The 19,904-nt window shown below is 49.1% G+C and overlaps 1 protein-coding gene across 1 annotated transcript in view; it reads left to right on the forward strand.

The window, feature by feature from the left end:
* LOC131266082 (uncharacterized) overlaps positions 1-19,904 on the forward strand; it is a 127,344-nt gene that overhangs the window by 64,928 nt on the left and 42,512 nt on the right. Inside the window, exons 18-24 of the mRNA XM_058268435.1 lie at positions 474-617; positions 697-846; positions 14,486-14,704; positions 14,996-15,178; positions 15,295-15,786; positions 15,874-19,209; positions 19,475-19,801. Of these exons, the coding sequence (XP_058124418.1) occupies positions 474-617; positions 697-846; positions 14,486-14,704; positions 14,996-15,178; positions 15,295-15,786; positions 15,874-19,209; positions 19,475-19,801 (4,851 nt within the window). The remainder of the gene's footprint in view (positions 1-473; positions 618-696; positions 847-14,485; positions 14,705-14,995; positions 15,179-15,294; positions 15,787-15,873; positions 19,210-19,474; positions 19,802-19,904) is intronic.

The raw sequence follows: 19,904 nt of genomic DNA on the forward strand, positions 1-19,904 counted from the left end.
ACTGTGTAGTACGTAGCGGTTATTAAGTGAAAATCAAGGGAAGGGAATAATACCTCGTAGTGTGTATCTATGTATGAAAAAAACTCTTGTATTATCTCATCAAATGTATTCGGTTTGCATGTGCACCGCCTCGCCCTACTCTGGGATCATGTAGATTAATTTATATAAGCAACACTTATTTTAATACATGGTGAAATTGGGAATATCATACATACTAACCTGTTTGCTTATGAGCTCAGCTCAACTGCTTTTCGTGTGCCTCATGAAACAAAATACGTGTAAGAGCTTTTTTCCTTTTCTTGCATGTACAACGATTGCATTTTAGTCAATAGCATATCCAAAGGAAAAATTGGCTCTATTGATTGTAGCGAACCTCATACTCGATTCATCGAGATTCGTTTTTATTTCAGTGCCATTCAAAAGCGTCACTGTGATTTTGACCATAACTAAGACAATTATTTTACAACTTACAGAACTCGGATGTAGACATAGTAACGAATGTCCTTCGGAACGGTCCTGTATCAACGGTGTTTGCGTCGATCCCTGTCGATCGGGCAACCCCTGCGATGCTGGCGAAGAATGTGAAGTTCAAAATCATGAAACTGTCTGCGTGAAATGTAAGTTCGTCAGTTGTCATTCATACCCGAGTTAGGTTATAAATCTTAGCTGCTCTTTCTTGGTTCGTCAATATTATAGTGTGTCAATGCGAGAAGACAGCAGACTGTGCCGGCGGATTGCACTGCGATGGATGCAATTGCGTTCCAAAGAGCGACGATCGTACGACTGGCTGTGAACATTGCCCGCCTGGAATTCCATGTGATCCAATCACTGGCGGTTGCGTCAAGGGTAAGTACTACAAAAAACTCTCACCCGCATCTACAACTGCGCGCATTGTGTGTCTCCGATTTTCATTTCCCCATACCTCACTACGAAGCATATAATCGCCGACCGCCCCTGATAGTACTAAGGATGGTCTTATCAATATGGTCTATCCATCGCCATCTCAGTATCCTAGATTCATTCTCAGCTCCATCCTTATTTAGCTAGTTCAATAGTATTTTCCTCTGGCTTGCTCCTACTCTGTCGCTCTGCTAATGTAGTGGAATTGCTACGTGAAGTATTTCATCATGATCGTAAGTTTTCCGCTTCATAACTGTTTTGTATTTCACAACAACGTTGGCTATCACAAGTGATGCACGGTTTGAAATCTGCAAAAAATGCAATTAAAAAACTGACACAAACTAAATTACACATTGCTTTCATTGCACATTACTCAGCTCACCTACATGACAACACCATACCATATACTGTTCAGTTACATGAACTACACATATGAACATACGTCATTGATCACATGTTGTGAATAAATGAAGTTAAATAAAAGTTAATTTTATTTTTGTTTTATATTGATTAAAAAAAACACGTAACACAGTTCCAATCGCAACCACCGACACGTACTCTGATGTAAATAGCACAGACATGTTTGTCGAAGGGGAGCCTATGAAAACAGTTAACAACGTAACAAACACAGCTATAACAATGGCTTTGCCTGAGAGTGAGACGAAGCGTCTAACAACTGATCTAATTGAAACTACCACTGCCCGGATTGCAACAACACCTTTCAATAACACTGTATATACCACCGGAAAAAGCCAAGCAGATGTTGATAATAGCAGCACAACCGAATTCCAGTCTTCAAATACCGAAATGATAACTGAAGTCAATGCTTCCACCGAGAGTACCCATAATATGACATTACATCACCCTACTGCGGACAAAGCGAAACCTGAACTTAACAAAAACAACGAACTAACAACCTCAACAATCTTACCGATACATTGGCTTTACACCACAACGTTCCCTGACCGTGACTCTCTATCAAAGCCTCAGACTACTCACAATCCACTACCAGGGACGACCATGTATGACGAGACAGCCCGAACGACTCAAATATACGATGATAGTAACACAATCAGTGCAGCAGAAACTACTCGGATGCCCATTACCAAGCTTGGTGCGTCTGATACAACAACTGACTATCCCGACGATCGCACTTTTGATTTTGATCTACGTGTTGATCAAACAACTGAGCTCGAAGAATTCAACACAACCACAGCCTATTCTGCAATGCACACAACTCAGCCAGAGCCGCCAACCAGCACAGTGAATACTATTGAATTATTTACTACTACTGGTTCATCTCCTCGTGCCGATCAGACAACAACAGTCAACGAGCCAGATACAACTACGGCCTATCCTGATGAGCGCACAACTCAACCAGCAGTAGATACTACTCGATCATTCACTACTACTGGTTCATCTCCTCGTGCCGATCAGACAACAATGGTCAGCGAGTCAGAGACAACTACGGCCTATTCTGATGAGCGCACAACTCAGCCAGCAGTAGTTACTACTCGACCATTCACTACTACTGGTTCATCTCCTCGTGCCGATCAAACAACAATGGTCAGCGAGTCAGATACAACTACGGCCTATCCTGGTGAGCGCACAACTCAGCCAGCAGTAGTTACCACTCGATCATTCACTACTACTGGTTCATCTTTGCGTGCCGATCAGACATCAATGGTCAGCGAGTCAGATACAACTACGCCCTATCCTGATGAGCGCACAACTCAGCCAGCAGGAGATACTACTCGATCATTCACTACTACCGGTTCATCTCCTCGTGCCGATCAGACAACAATGGTCAGCGAGTCAGATACAACTACGGCCTATCCTGATGAGCGCACATCTCAGCCAGCAGTAGTTACTACTCGACCATTCACTACTACTGGTTCATCTCCTCGTGCCGATCAGACAACAATGGTCAGCGAGTCAGATACAACTACGGATCAGACAACAATGGTCAGCGAGTCAGATACAACTACGGCCTATCCTGATGAGCGCACATCTCAGCCAGCAGTAGAAACTACTCGATCATTCACTACTACTGGTTCATCTTTGCGTGCCGATCAGACAACAATGGTCAGCGAGTCAGATACAACTACGGCCTATTCTGATGAGCGCACAACTCAGCCAGCAGTAGAAACTACTCGATCATTCACTACTACTGGTTCATCTTTGCGTGCCGATCAGACAACAATGGTCAGCGAGTCAGATACAACTACGGCCTATCCTGATGAGCGCACAACTCAGCCAGCAGTAGAAACTACTCGATCATTCACTACTACTGGTTCATCTTTGCGTGCCGATCAGACAACAATGGTCAGCGAGTCAGATACAACTACGGCCTATCCTGATGAGCGCACAACTCAGCCAGCAGTAGAAACTACTCGATCATTCACTACTACTGGTTCATCTTTGCGTGCCGATCAGACAACAATGGTCAGCGAGTCAGATACAACTACGACCTATCCTGATGAGCGCACAACTCAGCCAGCAGTAGAAACTACTCGATCATTCACTACTACTGGTTCATCTTTGCGTGCCGATCAGACAACAATGGTCAGCGAGTCAGATACAACTACGGCCTATCCTGATGAGCGCACATCTCAGCCAGCAGTAGTTACTACTCGACCATTCACTACTACTGGTTCATCTCCTCGTGCCGATCAGACAACAATGGTCAGCGAGTCAGATACAACTACGGCCTATCCTGATGAGCGCACAACTCAGCCAGCAGTAGAAACTACTCGATCATTCACTACTACTGGTTCATCTTTGCGTGGCGATCAGACAACAATGGTCAGCGAGTCAGATGCAACTACGGCCAATCCTGATGAGCGCACATCTCAGCCAGCAGTAGAAACTACTCGATCATTCACTACTACTGGTTCATCTTTGCGTGGCGATCAGACAACAATGGTCAGCGAGTCAGATACAACTACGGCCTATCCTGATGAGCGCACATCTCAGCCAGCAGTAGAAACTACTCGATCATTCACTACTACTGGTTCATCTCCTCGTGCCGATCAGACAACAATGGTCAGCGAGTCAGATACAACTACGGCCTATCCTGATGAGCGCACATCTCAGCCAGCAGTAGTTACTACTCGATCATTCACTACTACTGGTTCATCTTTGCGTGCCGATCAGACAACAATGGTCAGCGAGTCAGATACAACTACGGCCTATCCTGATGAGCGCACATCTCAGCCAGCAGTAGAAACTACTCGATCATTCACTACTACTGGTTCATCTCCTCGTGCCGATCAGACAACAATGGTCAGCGAGTCAGATAAAACTACGGCCTATCCTGATGAGCGCACATCTCAGCCAGCAGTAGAAACTACTCGATCATTCACTACTACTGGTTCATCTTTGCGTGCCGATCAGACAACAATGGTCAGCGAGTCAGATACAACTACGGCCTATCCTGATGAGCGCACATCTCAGCCAGCAGTAGAAACTACTCGATCATTCACTACTACTGGTTCATCTTTGCGTGCCGATCAGACAACAATGGTCAGCGAGTCAGATACAACTACGGCCTATCCTGATGAGCGCACATCTCAGCCAGCAGTAGAAACTACTCGATCATTCACTACTACTGGTTCATCTTTGCGTGCCGATCAGACAACAATGGTCAGCGAGTCAGATACAACTACGGCCTATCCTGATGAGCGCACATCTCAACCAGCAGTAGAAACTACTCGATCATTCACTACTACTGGTTCATCTCCTCGTGCCGATCAGACAACAATGGTCAGCGAGTCAGATACAACTACGGCCTATCCTGATGAGCGCACATCTCAGCCAGCAGTAGAAACTACTCGATCATTCACTACTACTGGTTCATCTTTGCGTGCCGATCAGACAACAATGGTCAGCGAGTCAGATACAACTACGGCCTATCCTGATGAGCGCACAACTCAGCCAGCAGTAGAAACTACTCGATCATTCACTACTACTGGTTCATCTTTGCGTGGCGATCAGACAACAATGGTCAGCGAGTCAGATACAACTACGCCCTATCCTGATGAGCGCACATCTCAGCCAGCAGTAGAAACTACTCGATCATTCACTACTACTGGTTCATCTTTGCGTGCCGATCAGACAACAATGGTCAGCGAGTCAGATACAACTACGGCTTATCCTGATGAGCGCACAACTCAGCCAGCAGTAGAAACTACTCGATCATTCACTACTATTGATTCATCTTTGCGTGGCGATCAGACAACAATGGTCAGCGAGTCAGATACAACTACGGCCTATCCTGATGAGCGCACATCTCAGCCAGCAGTAGAAACTACTCGATCATTCACTACTACTGGTTCATCTTTGCGTACCGATCAGACAACAATGGTCAGCGAGTCAGATACAACTACGGCCTATCCTGATGAGCGCACATCTCAGCCAGCAGTAGAAACTACTCGATCATTCACTACTACTGGTTCATCTTTGCGTGCCGATCAGACATCAATGGTCAGCGAGTCAGATACAACTACGACCTATCCTGATGAGCGCACAACTCAGCCAGCAGTAGAAACTACTCGATCATTCACTACTACTGGTTCATCTCCTCGTGCCGATCAGACAACAATGGTCAGCGAGTCAGATACAACTACGGCCTATCCTGATGAGCACACAACTCAGCCAGCAGTAGAAACTACTCGATCATTCACTACTACTGGTTCATCTTTGCGTGCCGATCAGACAACAATGGTCAGCGAGTCAGATACAACTACGGCCTATCCTGATGAGCGCACAACTCAGCCAGCAGTAGAAACTACTCGATCATTCACTACTACTGGTTCATCTTTGCGTGCCGATCAGACAACAATGGTCAGCGAGTCAGATACAACTACGGCCTATCCTGATGAGCGCACAACTCAGCCAGCAGTAGAAACTACTCGATCATTCACTACTACTGGTTCATCTTTGCGTGGCGATCAGACAACAATGGTCATCGAGTCAGATACAACTACGGCTTATCCTGATGAGCGCACAACTCAGCCAGCAGTAGAAACTACTCGATCATTCACTACTATTGATTCATCTTTGCGTGGCGATCAGACAACAATGGTCAGCGAGTCAGATACAACTACGGCCTATCCTGATGAGCGCACATCTCAGCCAGCAGTAGAAACTACTCGATCATTCACTACTACTGGTTCATCTCCTCGTGCCGATCAGACAACAATGGTCAGCGAGTCAGATACAACTACGGCCTATCCTGATGAACGCACAACTCAGCCAGCAGTAGAAACTACTCGATCATTCACTACTACTGGTTCATCTTTGCGTGGCGATCAGACAACAATGGTCATCGAGTCAGATACAACTACGGCCTATCCTGATGAGCGCACATCTCAGCCAGCAGTAGAAACTACTCGATCATTCACTACTACTGCTTCATCTCCTCGTGCCGATCAGACAACAATGGTCAGCGAGTCAGATACAACTACGGCCTATCCTGATGAGCGCACAACTCAGCCAGCAGTAGAAACTACTCGATCATTCACTACTACTGGTTCATCTTTGCGTGGCGATCAGACAACAATGGTCATCGAGTCAGATACAACTACGGCCTATCCTGATGAGCGCACATCTCAGCCAGCAGTAGAAACTACTCGATCATTCACTACTACTGGTTCATCTCCTCGTGCCGATCAGACAACAATGGTCAGCGAGTCAGATACAACTACGACCTATCCTGATGAGCGCACAACTCAGCCAGCAGTAGAAACTACTCGATCATTCACTACTACTGGTTCATCTCCTCGTGCCGAACAGACAACAATGGTCAGCGAGTCAGATACAACTACGGCCTATACTGATGAGCGCACAACTCAGCCAGCAGTAGAAACTACTCGATCATTCACTACTACTGGTTCATCTCCTCGTGCCGATCAGACAACAATGGTCAGCGAGTCAGATACAACTACGGCCTATCCTGATGAGCACACAACTCAGCCATCAGTAGAAACTACTCGATCATTCACTACTACTGGTTCATCTTTGCGTGCCGATCAGACAACAATGGTCAGCGAGTCAGATACAACTACGGCCTATCCTGATGAGCGCACATCTCAGCCAGCAGTAGAAACTACTCGATCATTCACTACTACTGGTTCATCTTTGCGTGCCGATCAGACATCAATGGTCAGCGAGTCAGATACAACTACGGCCTATCCTGATGAGCGCACAACTCAGCCAGCAGTAGAAACTACTCGATCATTCACTACTACTGGTTCATCTTTGCGTGGCGATCAGACAACAATGGTCAGCGAGTCAGATACAACTACGGCCTATCCTGATGAGCGCACAACTCAGCCAGCAGTAGAAACTACTCGATCATTCACTACTACTGGTTCATCTCCTCGTGCCGATCAGACAACAATGGTCAGCGAGTCAGATACAACTACGGCCTATCCTGATGAGCGCACAACTCAGCCAGCAGTAGAAACTACTCGATCATTCACTACTACTGGTTCATCTTTGCGTGCCGATCAGACAACAATGGTCAGCGAGTCAGATACAACTACGACCTATCCTGATGAGCGCACAACTCAGCCAGCAGTAGAAACTACTCGATCATTCACTACTACTGGTTCATCTTTGCGTGCCGATCAGACATCAATGCTCAGCGAGTCAGATACAACTACGGCCTATCCTGATGAACGCACAACTCAGCCAGCAGTAGTTACTACTGGACCATTCACTACTACTGGTTCATTTCCTCGTGCCGATCAGACAACAATGGTCAGCGAGTCAGATACAACTACGGCCTATCCTGATGAGCGCACAACTCAGCCAGCAGTAGAAACTACTCGATCATTCACTACTACTGGTTCATCTCCTCGTGCCGATCAGACAACAATGGTCAGCGAGTCAGATACAACAACGGCCTATCCTGATGAGCGCACATCTCAGCCAGCAGTAGAAACTACTCGATCATTCACTACTACTGGTTCATCTCCTCGTGCCGATCAGACAACAATGGTCAGCGAGTCAGATAAAACTACGGCCTATCCTGATGAGCGCACATCTCAGCCAGCAGTAGAAACTACTCGATCATTCACTACTACTGGTTCATCTTTGCGTGCCGATCAGACAACAATGGTCAGCGAGTCAGATACAACTACGGCCTATCCTGATGAGCGCACATCTCAGCCAGCAGTAGAAACTATTCGATCATTCACTACTACTGGTTCATCTTTGCGTGCCGATCAGACAACAATGGTCAGCGAGTCAGATACAACTACGGCCTATCCTGATGAGCGCACATCTCAGCCAGCAGTAGAAACTACTCGATCATTCACTACTACTGGTTCATCTCCTCGTGCCGATCAGACAACAATGGTCAGCGAGTCAGATACAACTACGGCCTATCCTGATGAGCGCACAACTCAGCCAGCAGTAGAAACTACTCGATCATTCACTACTACTGGTTCATCTTTGCGTGGCGATCAGACAACAATGGTCAGCGAGTCAGATACAACTACGGCCTATCCTGATGAGCGCACATCTCAGCCAGCAGTAGAAACTACTCGATCATTCACTACTACTGGTTCATCTTTGCGTGCCGATCAGACAACAATGGTCAGCGAGTCAGATACAACTACGGCCTATCCTGATGAGCGCACATCTCAGCCAGCAGTAGAAACTACTCGATCATTCACTACTACTGGTTCATCTTTGCGTGCCGATCAGACAACAATGGTCAGCGAGTCAGATACAACTACGGCCTATCCTGATGAGCGCACATCTCAGCCAGCAGTAGAAACTACTCGATCATTCACTACTACTGGTTCATCTTTGCGTGGCGATCAGACAACAATGGTCAGCGAGTCAGATACAACTACGGCCTATCCTGATGAGCGCACATCTCGGCCAGCAGTAGAAACTACTCGATCATTCACTACTACTGGTTCATCTTTGCGTGCCGATCAGACAACAATGGTCAGCGAGTCAGATACAACTACGGCCTATCCTGATGAGCGCACATCTCAGCCAGCAGTAGAAACTACTCGATCATTCACTACTACTGGTTCATCTTTGCGTGCCGATCAGACAACAATGGTCAGCGAGTCAGATACAACTACGGCCTATCCTGATGAGCGCACATCTCAGCCAGCAGTAGAAACTACTCGATCATTCACTACTACTGGTTCATCTCCTCGTGCCGATCAGACAACAATGGTCAGCGAGTCAGATACAACTACGGCCTATCCTGATGAGCGCACAACTCAGCCAGCAGTAGAAACTACTCGATCATTCACTACTACTGGTTCATCTTTGCGTGGCGATCAGACAACAATGGTCAGCGAGTCAGATACAACTACGGCCTATCCTGATGAGCGCACATCTCAGCCAGCAGTAGAAACTACTCGATCATTCACTACTACTGGTTCATCTTTGCGTGCCGATCAGACAACAATGGTCAGCGAGTCAGATACAACTACGGCCTATCCTGATGAGCGCACATCTCAGCCAGCAGTAGAAACTACTCGATCATTCACTACTACTGGTTCATCTCCTCGTGCCGATCAGACAACAATGGTCAGCGAGTCAGATACAACTACGGCCTATCCTGATGAGCGCACAACTCAGCCAGCAGTAGAAACTACTCGATCATTCACTACTACTGGTTCATCTTTGCGTGGCGATCAGACAACAATGGTCAGCGAGTCAGATACAACTACGGCCTATCCTGATGAGCGCACATCTCAGCCAGCAGTAGAAACTACTCGATCATTCACTACTACTGGTTCATCTTTGCGTGCCGATCAGACAACAATGGTCAGCGAGTCAGATACAACTACGGCTTATCCTGATGAGCGCACAACTCAGCCAGCAGTAGAAACTACTCGATCATTCACTACTATTGATTCATCTTTGCGTGGCGATCAGACAACAATGGTCAGCGAGTCAGATACAACTACGGCCTATCCTGATGAGCGCACATCTCAGCCAGCAGTAGAAACTACTCGATCATTCACTACTACTGGTTCATCTCCTCGTGCCGATCAGACAACAATGGTCAGCGAGTCAGATACAACTACGGCCTATCCTGATGAGCGCACAACTCAGCCAGCAGTAGAAACTACTCGATCATTCACTACTACTGGTTCATCTTTGCGTGGCGATCAGACAACAATGGTCATCGAGTCAGATACAACTACGGCCTATCCTGATGAGCGCACATCTCAGCCAGCAGTAGAAACTATTCGATCATTCACTACTACTTGTTCATCTCCTCGTGCCGATCAGACAACAATGGTCAGCGAGTCAGATACAACTACGGCCTATCCTGATGAGCGCACAACTCAGCCAGCAGTAGAAACTACTCGATCATTCACTACTACTGGTTCATCTCCTCGTGCCGAACAGACAACAATGGTCAGCGAGTCAGATACAACTACGGCCTATCCTGATGAGCGCACAACTCAGCCAGCAGTAGAAACTACTCGATCATTCACTACTACTGGTTCATCTTCTCGTGCCGATCAGACAACAATGGTCAGCGAGTCAGATACAACTACGGCCTATCCTGATGAGCGCACAACTCAGCCAGCAGTAGAAACTACTCGATCATTCACTACTACTGGTTCATCTTTGCGTGCCGATCAGACAACAATGGTCAGCGAGTCAGATACAACTACGGCCTATCCTGATGAACGCACAACTCAGCCAGCAGTAGAAACTACTCGATCATTCACTACCACTGGTTCATCTCCTCGTGCCGATCAGACAACAATGGTCAGCGAGTCAGATACAACTATGGCCTATCCTGATGAGCACACAACTCAGCCAGCAGTAGAAACTACTCGATCATTCACTACTACTGGTTCATCTTTGCGTGCCGATCAGACAACAATGGTCAGCGAGTCAGATACAACTACGGCCTATCCTGATGAGCGCACAACTCAGCCAGCACTAGAAACTACTCGATCATTCACTACTACTGGTTCATCTTTGCGTCCCGATCAGACAACAATGGTCAGCGAGTCAGATACAACTACGGCCTATCCTGATGAGCGCACATCTCAGCCAGCAGTAGAAACTACTCGATCATTCACTACTACTGGTTCATCTTTGCGTGGCGATCAGACAACAATGGTCAGCGAGTCAGATACAACTACGGCCTACCCTGATGAGCGCACATCTCAGCCAGCAGTAGAAACTACTCGATCATTCACTACTACTGGTTCATCTTTGCGTGGCGATCAGACAACAATGGTCAGCGAGTCAGATACAACTACGGCATATCCTGATGAGAGCACAACTCAGCCAGCAGTAGAAACTACTCGATCATTCACTATTACTGGTTCATCTCCTCTTGCCGATCAGACAACAATGGTCAGCGAGTCAGATACAACTACGGCCTATCCTGATGAGCGCACATCTCAGCCAGCAGTAGTTACTACTCGATCATTCACTACTACTGGTTCATCTTTGCGTGCCGATCAGACAACAATGGTCATCGAGTCAGATACAACTACGGCCTATACTGATGAGCGCACAACTCAGCCAGCTGTAGAAACTACTCGATCATTCACTACTACTGGTTCATCTCCTCGTGCCGATCAGACAACAATGGTCAGCGAGTCAGATACAACTACGGCCTATCCTGATGAGCGCACATCTCAGCCAGCAGTAGAAACTACTCGATCATTCACTACTACTGGTTCATCTCCTCGTGCCGATCAGACAACAATGGTCAGCGAGTCAGATACAACTACGGCCTATCCTGATGAGCGCACATCTCAGCCAGCAGTAGTTACTACTCGACCATTCACTACTACTGGTTCATCTCCTCGTGCCGAACAGACAACAATGGTCAGCGAGTCAGATACAACTACGGCCTATCCTGATGAGCGCACATCTCAGCCAGCAGTAGAAACTACTCGATCATTCACTACTACTGGTTCATCTTTGCGTGCCGATCAGACAACAATGGTCAGCGAGTCAGATACAACTACGGCCTATCCTGATGAGCGCACATCTCAGCCAGCAGTAGTTACTACTCGATCATTCACTACTACTGGTTCATCTTTGCGTGCCGATCAGACAACAATGGTCAGCGAGTCAGATACAACTACGGCCTATACTGATGAGCGCACAACTCAGCCATCAGTAGAAACTACTCGATCATTCACTACTACTGGTTCATCTCCTCGTGCCGAACAGACAACAATGGTCAGCGAGTCAGATACAACTACGGCCTATCCTGATGAGCGCACATCTCAGCCAGCAGTAGAAACTACTCGATCATTCACTACTACTGGTTCATCTTTGCGTGCCGATCAGACAACAATGGTCAGCGAGTCAGATACAACTACGGCCTATCCTGATGAGCGCACATCTCAGCCAGCAGTAGTTACTACTCGATCATTCACTACTACTGGTTCATCTTTGCGTGCCGATCAGACAACAATGGTCAGCGAGTCAGATACAACTACGGCCTATACTGATGAGCGCACAACTCAGCCAGCAGTAGAAACTACTCGATCATTCACTACTACTGGTTCATCTCCTCGTGCCGATCAGACAACAATGGTCAGCGAGTCAGATACAACTACGGCCTATCCTGATGAGCACACAACTCAGCCAGCAGTAGAAACTACTCGATCATTCACTACTACTGGTTCATCTTTGCGTGGCGATCAGACAACAATGGTCAGCGAGTCAGATACAACTACGGCCTATCCTGATGAGCGCACAACTCAGCCAGCAGTAGAAACTACTCGATCATTCACTACTTCTGGTTCATCTTTGCGTGCCGATCAGACAACAATGGTCAGCGAGTCAGATACAACTACGGCCTATCCTGATGAGCGCACAACTCAGCCAGCAGTAGAAACTACTCGATCATTCACTACTACTGGTTCATCTCCTCTTGCCGATCAGACAACAATGGTCAGTGAGTCAGATACATCTACGGCCTATCCTGATGAGCGCCCAACTCAGCCAGCAGTAGAAACTACTCGATCATTCAATACTACTGGTTCATCTTTGCGTGCCGATCAGACAACAATGGTCATCGAGTCAGATACAACTACGGCCTATCCTGATGAGCGCACAACTCAGCCAGCAGTAGAAACTACTCGATCATTCACTACTACTGGTTCATCTTTGCGTGCCGATCAGACAACAATGGTCATCGAGTCAGATACAACTACGGCCTATCCTGATGAGCGCACAACTCAGCCAGCAGTAGAAACTACTCGATCATTCACTACTACTGGTTCATCTTTGCGTGCCGATCAGACAACAATGGTCAGCGAGTCAGATACAACTACGGCCTATCCTGATGAGCGCACAACTCAGCCAGCAGTAGAAACTACTCGATCATTCACTACTACTAGTTCACCATTGCGTGCCGATCAGACAACAATGGTCATCGAGTCAGATACAACTACGGCCTATCCTGATGAGCGCACAACTCAGCCAGAAGTAGATGCCACTCGATCATTCACTACTACTGGTTCATCTTTGCGTGCCGATCAGACAACAATGGTCAGCGAGTCAGATACAACTACGACCTATCCTGATGAGCGCAGAACTCAACCAGCAGGAGATACTACTCGATCATTCACTACTACTGGTCATTCTTTGCGTGCCGATCAGACAACAATGGTCAGCGAGTCAGATACAACTACGGCCTATCCTGATGAGCGTACAACTCAGCCAGCATTAGATACTTCTCGATCATTCACTACCATCGATTTCAATTTGCGTGCCGATCAGACAACAATGGACGATGAGTCGATTACTAGTTCAGGATTTTCCCATGAAGCCACCCTTCCGACAGTTGAAAGTTCGCTTAATCATACTGTCTTTGATAATTTAGATAACACTTCGTATGTAACACGTGACCCTTATGACAAGACTGTTACCAAGACAATTGAAACGACAACAATTTCTCATGACTCTCAGTCGACCCATCCTACCACATATCCTATTCCCTTTCACAAAACGGTGACATCTTACAATTTATCGGGTGAAAGATCGGAAGCAACAGTTCCTACGAAATCGGAAGCTGATAGCTACACAACGGATGGAACAGGCACTACTCCTACCTATTCTCGCGAACCGCAATCTAATTCAACAATGCTACCTGCCAACAAAGCCTGCCAATCCACAAGCGAGTGCACTGAGAATGAAATTTGTGTAAAGTCACGATGTTTCGTGCTTTGTAACTCTACCAACCTCCTCCCTAACACTCCCTGTGCAAGAGGTATTATCAGCTACCAACACAATCCCCAGCAAGTCTTTCTTGTTCTTACTGTTTATATTTCCATGAACCAATCTTTCAGTCTCTCCCGTTCCCACTGTACATACTGTGTGTTTTCTATTTATGTTCTGTACCCACCTTCAATTCAGTTTATCCAGACTCGCTTTTCTTTATTTCTAATCCTAGCTTCTTACTACTACTACTACTTCAATGCTCTTTCTTTTTTATCTTTTAATTTTTTTTACTTATTCCACCTTTTTTCCAATCCGTTTGACTTATCCACGCTTATCAACATGCCATGAGCTAATCAATGCTTTCGTTAATCATTACCAACTAATACAGAGCCACCAGGATCCCCGAAAATACCTGAACCTTGTCAATCCGACAATGATTGCTTGGATGCGGAGGTTTGCTACATGGGTTTGTGTGAAAACCCCTGCTTATTCGACGGAGTATGCGCTGAAACGGCCACATGTCAGGCCAAAATGCACCGACCAATCTGCACGTGTCCTCCGGGGCACGAGGGTAATCCAACAATCAAGTGCACCGTGCTGCAGTCAAGTAAGCTATAACCACCTAATTACCAATGGCTTTTACGCTTTTTAATCAAATTAAATTTATAAAAAAATCAAAACCATATATTTCATAAATCCCACAATTAAATGTCAACTATAATTCAAATGGTTAAACTCCCATTACTTTAAGTTCCTGTTTTTGTACACCATCGTCTTAGTTTTAAGATCACTTCGTTAGTGTTTTTCAAACACGCGTGTTGTAAGTCTTGTACATACTTCGCACATTCACCACGATGCAAATCCACTTTCTTTCCATGTTTTTCTGCACCAACCTCAGTTCAATGCACCACAAACAACGAATGTTCACTGACGGAAGCCTGTGTTGGAAACGTGTGCCAAAGGCCGTGCGATCTTAAGAATCCTTGCGCGGCGAACGCAGTTTGCATCAACACCAACCATGGTACCGATTGTAGCTGCATTGACGGCTACCACGGCAATGGTTTTGTGCAATGTTTACCAGGTAGGATAGAACCGGCGACGTTGTTGGTCACTGTGGTTGTGTCCATCATCGACAAGCCATTAATTTGTGTAACTAAATATAGACGAGTTGAAACTGACAAGAAGTTAACTTTCCAGTGAATACGCTTGGCTCGGTCTGTCAGTACAACGAAGACTGTCCGCCGGATAAGCTTTGCGATCGTCTGAACCGCGTGTGCATCAATCCGTGCCAGAGCGATTCCTGCGGCGACAATGCGGACTGCTACGCCGTCAACCATGGCATCGATTGTCGCTGTCGGGCCGGTTACACCGGAAACGCCTACATCGAGTGTGAGCAGCACCACGGTTGCCTGTCGGATCGCCAGTGCGGTGACAACGAGGCGTGCATCAGTGGACGCTGCGCTTCGCCGTGCCAGTGCGGACCGAACGCAATGTGCGACGTCAAGCGACACAAAGCCGTCTGCCGGTGCCCGCCAGGGTATGGAGGCGATGCTCGCACCGGATGCAGCCCACCGACCAACCCGTGCGATCCGAACCCGTGCGGCGTGAATGCCATGTGCGAGATCGACAACGGTAGCCCGGTGTGCTTCTGTCCACGCGGCTTGACCGGCAATCCGTTCAAGAATTGCAGTAAGTGAACACCGTTTGTCGGCGGAAACCGATCAATTGCTCACATTGCCTCCCTATTTATACCATTTCTTTTCTCCCTTTGTTCAGTTCCTGAAGGCGACGAGTGCACTCCCAATCCGTGCGGTCCGAACTCGGGATGTCGCAAAATCAATGGAAAAGCCACGTGCTTCTGCTTGCCGGAATTCGAGGGAAATCCACCGCAGACGCCATGTACGCTGCCACAGAATCCCTGCATACCTTCGCCGTGCGGTCCAAACACGCAATGCACGATACTGAGCAACGGTTACGCCAAATGTACCTGCGTGCCGGGATACATCGAAAGCCCGAACACCATCCGGGGATGCGTGGAACCGTCGACACCATGCGATCCAAATCCTTGCGGCTTCGGTGCGGTGTGCGATGCGTCGCGAAACCCTGTATGTTACTGTCCGGAATCAATGATCGGTAATCCGTACAAGAGCTGCTTCGAGCCAGTCATGACACCGGAGCTATGCCAACCGGGACCGTGTGGAACGAACGCTGACTGTTATGTGGCGGAAGGCCGTGAGCAGTGCTACTGCAAGTCGGGCTACATCGGTGATCCGTACGGTGGATGCGTCGAGCAGCCTCGGTCGGTGTGTGAACCAAATCCATGCGGACCGGGTGCTGAATGCGTTCTGCTACCAGATGGTTCGCCGGGATGTCGTTGTCCGCCGGGTTTGAGCGGGGATCCAACTACCACCGGATGCCACGCCTTCGAATGTCTTACCGATGACCAGTGTGCCGAGGATCGGGCCTGTATCGGGCTGCGATGCTCTGATCCGTGTCCTGGATCGTGCGGTGGAGGTGCACACTGTCGGGTGGAGAAACACCACCCGGTCTGTTTTTGCGACGCCGGACTTACGGGAAATCCCGCCATCCAGTGCTACAGTTTGGACGAACGGCCCAAGGATGCCTGCAATCCGAGCCCGTGCGGTGCGAACGCCGTGTGCTCGATGCGCAACAAGCGCCCAGTATGCAAGTGCTTGACGAACTACCAGGGAGATCCCCGCAAGGGCTGCAAGCCAGAGTGCGACATAAACTCAGACTGTACGCCAGATAAGTCGTGTATCAACCATAAGTGCGTCTCACCATGCGCCCTGGGAACGGTGTGCGGTGTGAACGCGGAGTGTAGCGTCAACTATCACACACCCATGTGCAAGTGCCCGTCGGGTTACACTGGGGATGCGTTTGTGCAGTGTGTGCCGATACCGGAGGATAGAAACATGACGCGTCAGCCGTGTTCGTCGGATCCGTGCGGACCGGGTGAGGTGTGTTCGATTTACGGAAACGATGTGGCTCTGTGCGACCCGTGCGTTGCACCGGACGCCGTCCAGAACCCACGCTGTCGACCACAGTGCGTGCTGAACACGGATTGTCCGTTCAATATGGCTTGTTTACAATCGCAATGTCAAGACCCGTGTCCGGGATCGTGTGGCTACGGTGCACTGTGCACCGTCGAACGACACCGACCAGTGTGCTACTGTCCAGAGAACATGCAAGGAAATCCATACGAACAGTGTATGCCACGGGAAAGCCCACGAGAAACCTGCGCCAGCATTCGCTGCGGAGCGAACACTCAATGCAAGCAACAGAATGGTGTCCTGGCGTGCGTTTGTAAGAAGAACTACTACGGGGATCCATTGGTTGGCTGCCGGCCCGAGTGCGTCGTCAACACGGACTGCCCGATCAGCAAGGCTTGCGTAAATTCACGCTGCGTTGACCCATGCGTCGATGCGTGCGGCGTAAATGCCCAGTGCAAGGTGGTGAACCATTTACCGATATGCTACTGTGCACCGACGCACACCGGAGATGCTCTGGTTGCGTGCACGGAGCGTACCTATCAGCCCATCGATAGCACACCCTGTGATCCGAATCCATGCGGACCGAACAGCAAGTGCCGTACGACGCCGGACGGATATGCGATTTGCTCGTGTCTGCCAGGTTACCGTGGCGTACCGCCCGCTTGTCAGGCAGAATGTATGATCAACGCTGAATGTCCCCAGAACAAGGCTTGTATCAATCTGAAGTGTGCTGATCCGTGCCCAGGAACGTGTGGCGTTGGAGCGCGCTGCGAGGTGCTGAACCACAATCCGATTTGCAGCTGCGGACCCAGCCAACAGGGTGATCCATTCGTCATATGCGAAGCAAGACAAAACGAACCGCCACCGGAGCAGCGCAACCCGTGCGACCCATCGCCCTGTGGACCAAACTCGATCTGTCAGGTGCGCAGCCGTCGGCCAGTGTGTTCGTGTCAGCCGAATTTTATCGGTTCGCCACCCGCTTGCCGACCGGAGTGCGTGCTCAGCTCGGAGTGTCCCCAGGATAAGGCGTGCATTAACGAGAAGTGTCAAAATCCGTGCGCGAACGCCTGCGGTCCCAACGCTGATTGTCACGTCGTGGCGCAGTCGGCGTTCTGTAGCTGTCGGACGGGCTTCGAAGGTGATGCGTTCATCGGTTGCTCGGCAGTGCCGAAGGATATCCCGCGGAAGGACGTCTGCTATCCGAATCCGTGCGCGGAAAATGCCGTCTGCAGCGAGCATAATGGAGCGCCCAAGTGCTCGTGCATATCGCCGTACTTGGGTGATCCGTACAATACCGGCTGTCGGCCGGAGTGTGTGCTCAATTCGGACTGCCCGAGTCACACGGCTTGCGTCAACCAACACTGCCGCGACCCGTGCCCGGGCGTGTGTGGTACGAACGCGGAGTGTACGGTAGCGAATCATATACCGGTGTGCGAGTGTAGCCGTGGTTTCGTTGGTGACCCGTTCCGGGGCTGCCGGCGTGAGGTGCCTCAACCGGTTGCACCGAAGGACCCGTGTGCCGCCTGCCCATCGAACAGTGTGTGCCGAGTGGTCGCCGGACGACCGACGTGCTCCTGCGCCGAGGGATACCGTGGCACACCGCCAGCCTGCCGACCCGAGTGTTCCAGCAACGAAGAGTGTCCGCACGACAAGAGCTGCATCAATCTGAAGTGCAAGGATCCGTGCCCGGGACTGTGCGGTTTGAACGCACAGTGTCAGGTTATCAACCACAAGCCGTTCTGCAGTTGCTTGCGCGACATGATCGGCAATCCGTTCGAACAGTGCTACCCGAAACCGGTTGAACCGGTCCATCCGTGTCAACCCAGCCCGTGCGGTGCCTACTCGGAGTGCCGGGAGATCGACGACCGTGCCGTGTGCACGTGTGCTGTCGGAATGCTCGGTGCGCCGCCAAACTGCCGACCGGAGTGCGAAACCGACCAGGATTGTCCGTCGAACCGGGCGTGTTTCAACCAGAAGTGTCGCGATCCCTGCGTAGGCTCGTGTGGTTACAACGCACAGTGTGTCGCCCGGAACCATCGGCCAGAGTGCTACTGTAACGATGATTACGAGGGCGATCCGTACAGTGGTTGCAACCAGTTGGGTAAGTACCCTCCAGCCCATGGAGTGTCACAGTGCTCTCATCGTATTATATCCCCGCTTCCGGAAGGACGGCAACCGGGCCGTTCTTCTGTGTGTTCGGTAACCTAACAGCATTCCTCCTGCCATCGACCGCTCGACCAATACAAGACACCGGTCGACCGACTCGATGACAGAAATAACAAAACAGAGTCGAAGAAAACCAAACTTACCATCTGTTTAATCCGTATATTCCTCTCAATCCATGTAATTACCGTACGTTTTTGTAGAGATTAGACAGGACGAAATAATTGACCCGTGCAACCCGTCGCCCTGCGGATCGAATGCGGTCTGTCAGGAGCGCAACGGGGCCGGCTCGTGCACCTGTGTGCCCAATTATTTCGGCGATCCGTACGTCAACTGCCGACCGGAGTGTGTACAAAGCTCGGAGTGCCCGTCGACCAAGGCGTGTGTCAATATGCGCTGCGTCGATGCATGCCTTGGCACGTGCGGGCCGAACAGCGAATGTCGTGTGCATAACCACTCACCTGTATGTAGCTGTAGTCCTGGTTATACCGGCAATCCATCACAGGCTTGCCGTCCGTACGCGGTAGAAAGTAAGACACTCTATCCCTTTCCGGTTTCATTGGAATCACTTTCACTAATCACTCTCTTCACCTTTGCACGTGTGGCAAACTTCTTTCCTCTACTGTATTGTAT

Source organism: Anopheles coustani, chromosome 2, assembly GCF_943734705.1.
Source record: "Anopheles coustani chromosome 2, idAnoCousDA_361_x.2, whole genome shotgun sequence".
Lineage (NCBI taxonomy): Eukaryota > Metazoa > Arthropoda > Insecta > Diptera > Culicidae > Anopheles > Anopheles coustani.